A 2,500-nucleotide genomic window follows, 5' to 3' on the forward strand; every position below is an offset into this window, starting at 1 on the left:
AGGGAATACAAGGAACATATCGAAGGGCATTGCACTTTCCTTGGATTAGGAATTAGTGAAGCCTTCGACGCACGTAGACTTAGGGAGCTGTTTGTGAAAGAAGTCTCTGATAACATTGAAGAGTACAGAGACTGGATGACAACTGGCGTTAATGGGTTAGAGGAAGTTTACAAATTTAGCCAAGACGGATTTTTCGCAAATGAAGTTGGTGATTTATGCGCGAGAGCAACAGCTAAAGTCTTGAAAATTCCAATTGTGATTATTACCGCTCTCCCTTCAACACCTACGGTGCCATTCCTACCACACGAATTCCTTACCACCACACCCATCTACATTGCATATGATCATTCTGGGCCAGGCCACTACGATGCCACAAAAGGTACTCGATAATTGTTCAATAACCTTAGGTTAAATTAGCAGTTATAAATTCTGATAATGCTACATACCTCCTCATATATCGAGGTTTGAACTGAGGATTTTTCGAGATCCTCCCGATGTCTTGGCACCCTTATAAGGTTGAAGTCTTGTACTAGTACTAAGTTGTAAATGCTTACGTTAATAAAACTGAGCCGGAAATCATTTAATGGAGAAAATGATGTTTTCTTCATTTGTGCTGAAACGAATTCTGTAAATCGAGGTTATTTCAGATATAAGCAATAACTATTTACCGACGTGTCGGTGGCTAATAGTAGACATTTAACGAGCCGCGAAGCAGCTTGGCAAATATTCACTAATAGCCACGACACTGAGGCGAATAGCTGTTTTTAGTACACGCTAAATCAGTGAGATAATATGGCACAAAAAGATGATTTTAATAATCAATTTATTCCTGTACGTGCGGCAGCGTGAAACTCGCGAGTTGCTCGGAGGTAAATAGCAAAGGATATTCAGAGTTTGAGTAGCCAGTCAGAGCACACCTTCAACGCTGTCCACTGCTTTAGTATATACTAATGACCTTTAACTTGTCGAAACCTTGTCGAAAACCATTGCATTAATTCTTGACATGGTTTCATCGTTTCAGAAGTTTCAAGTGAGAATGACTGTGACGAACAAGCGAAGGAAACAAGATGCACTTGCGGTAAAAACAAGAAAAATAAGTCAGTTTCAGACATTTTCTGTGTTTCTGGTAAATGCCCGTGCCACAAAGTGAACCACTCTTGTACCCGCTCGTGTAGATGTTACAATTGCAAAAATACGTGCAATTCCAATGAAGTTGTGAAGGTAAAAAAGAGTCTGAAGAGAGGCTGTAGGTGCGGAGTTGGACAAAAGAGCAAAGGGGACGGAGAACCAAATGCAAGTCACAAGTCGTGTCAAGACAGTCTCCGCAAGTCGAAGTGTCCGTGTGTAGCGGGTGGCATAGGATGCACCGAAGTCTGCAGATGCTTTAATTGTGGAAACATTGTGCAAGCTCGAGCTGACCCGGGAAAATCCCCAAAACGAAAGAAGCGAAATAGGGCGACCGTCTCTCCATATAAGAGGAAAAAGGGATCAAAGTTCATGATAAGTCAAAATGCAGAGGTGGATTGTGGACCATGGAGAAACATTGAAACGCTTTGTTTGATGGTTTGCCGGGACGTGATGCTAAGTCAAGGACTTTCCATAAATTCAAAAAATTTGCGTGATTTGTATGATTTCGTGGCTAAGTCTCCTGCTGTTATGGAAATGTCTTTAAACATAGCTGCGAAGTCTACAGCACAGATTGCGGTTAGAATAGCGCATCTACGAGGCATTGATTTGTAAAATACACATAAGGTAGGGCTATCCTGTCCAGTGAAAGTTTTGAAGGCTTCACTTCTGCTACCTTTTAATTCCGCTCTTAATGATAAAAGAATGTTCTTCAAAAAGTTCAAAAAGTTACCCGTTAGATCTCATGTCCAATCAGACTTTTGAGCTTTCTCTTTAATGGATGAAAAACGCGAGAAAAGATGACTAGTGATTCACGATTTCTTATTCACACTGTATTAGGCCACAGAGAAATTACTAAGTAAATACAGCTTTGTGTCAAAACTGAGTGATTACCTAGATTTTGTACGACTATTTTTGTTCTTTTGTATCTTGTTATTATAACAAAAGATTCACGGTGTGCATTTCATGTTTATGTTGGAAAAGGTGTAACTAATCGTACGCGAACTCGCTCATATTGGATTGCTGCAGAATAAGTACAACTTGTTACATGTTTAACTGACCACAATAGTTTTTTAATTACTCGTATACCAATGATAGTTCTGCATTCCCTCATTGACAGCATTCTCTCTTTCACTCTTTGTAAAAGTGTGTTATCAAAGAAATAAACACGTGATAAAGGCAATTTGTGAAATTCGAAAGAACAGGTACGTAGTTTCACAAACTTTATTTCTCACGGCCGTAGTAGACTAAGCAACTCCTTTAATTTAAAAACACCAATCTGTGAAACGAGCCCCTTTCAGGCCTCCTACTTAAATGGCATTGTGAAACTTTGGAATTACTCTTGTTCTATTGCTCCTTCTTCTAGTTTTTCGAG

At 39.6% G+C, this 2,500-nt stretch overlaps 1 protein-coding gene across 1 annotated transcript in view; it reads left to right on the forward strand.

The window, feature by feature from the left end:
- LOC149042710 (uncharacterized) overlaps positions 1-2,500 on the forward strand; it is a 2,887-nt gene that overhangs the window by 147 nt on the left and 240 nt on the right. The window contains exons 1-2 of the mRNA XM_089213634.1: positions 1-379; positions 1,022-2,500. The exon at positions 1-379 is cut by the window's left edge and continues 147 nt beyond it; the exon at positions 1,022-2,500 is cut by the window's right edge and continues 240 nt beyond it. Coding sequence (XP_089069760.1) covers positions 1-379; positions 1,022-1,740 — 1,098 coding nt within the window. The 3' untranslated portion in view covers positions 1,741-2,500. The remainder of the gene's footprint in view (positions 380-1,021) is intronic.

The sequence above is a fragment of the Pocillopora damicornis genome, chromosome 7, assembly GCF_964200805.1.
Source record: "Pocillopora damicornis chromosome 7, jaPocDami1.2, whole genome shotgun sequence".
NCBI classification, from domain to species: Eukaryota; Metazoa; Cnidaria; class Anthozoa; order Scleractinia; family Pocilloporidae; genus Pocillopora; species Pocillopora damicornis.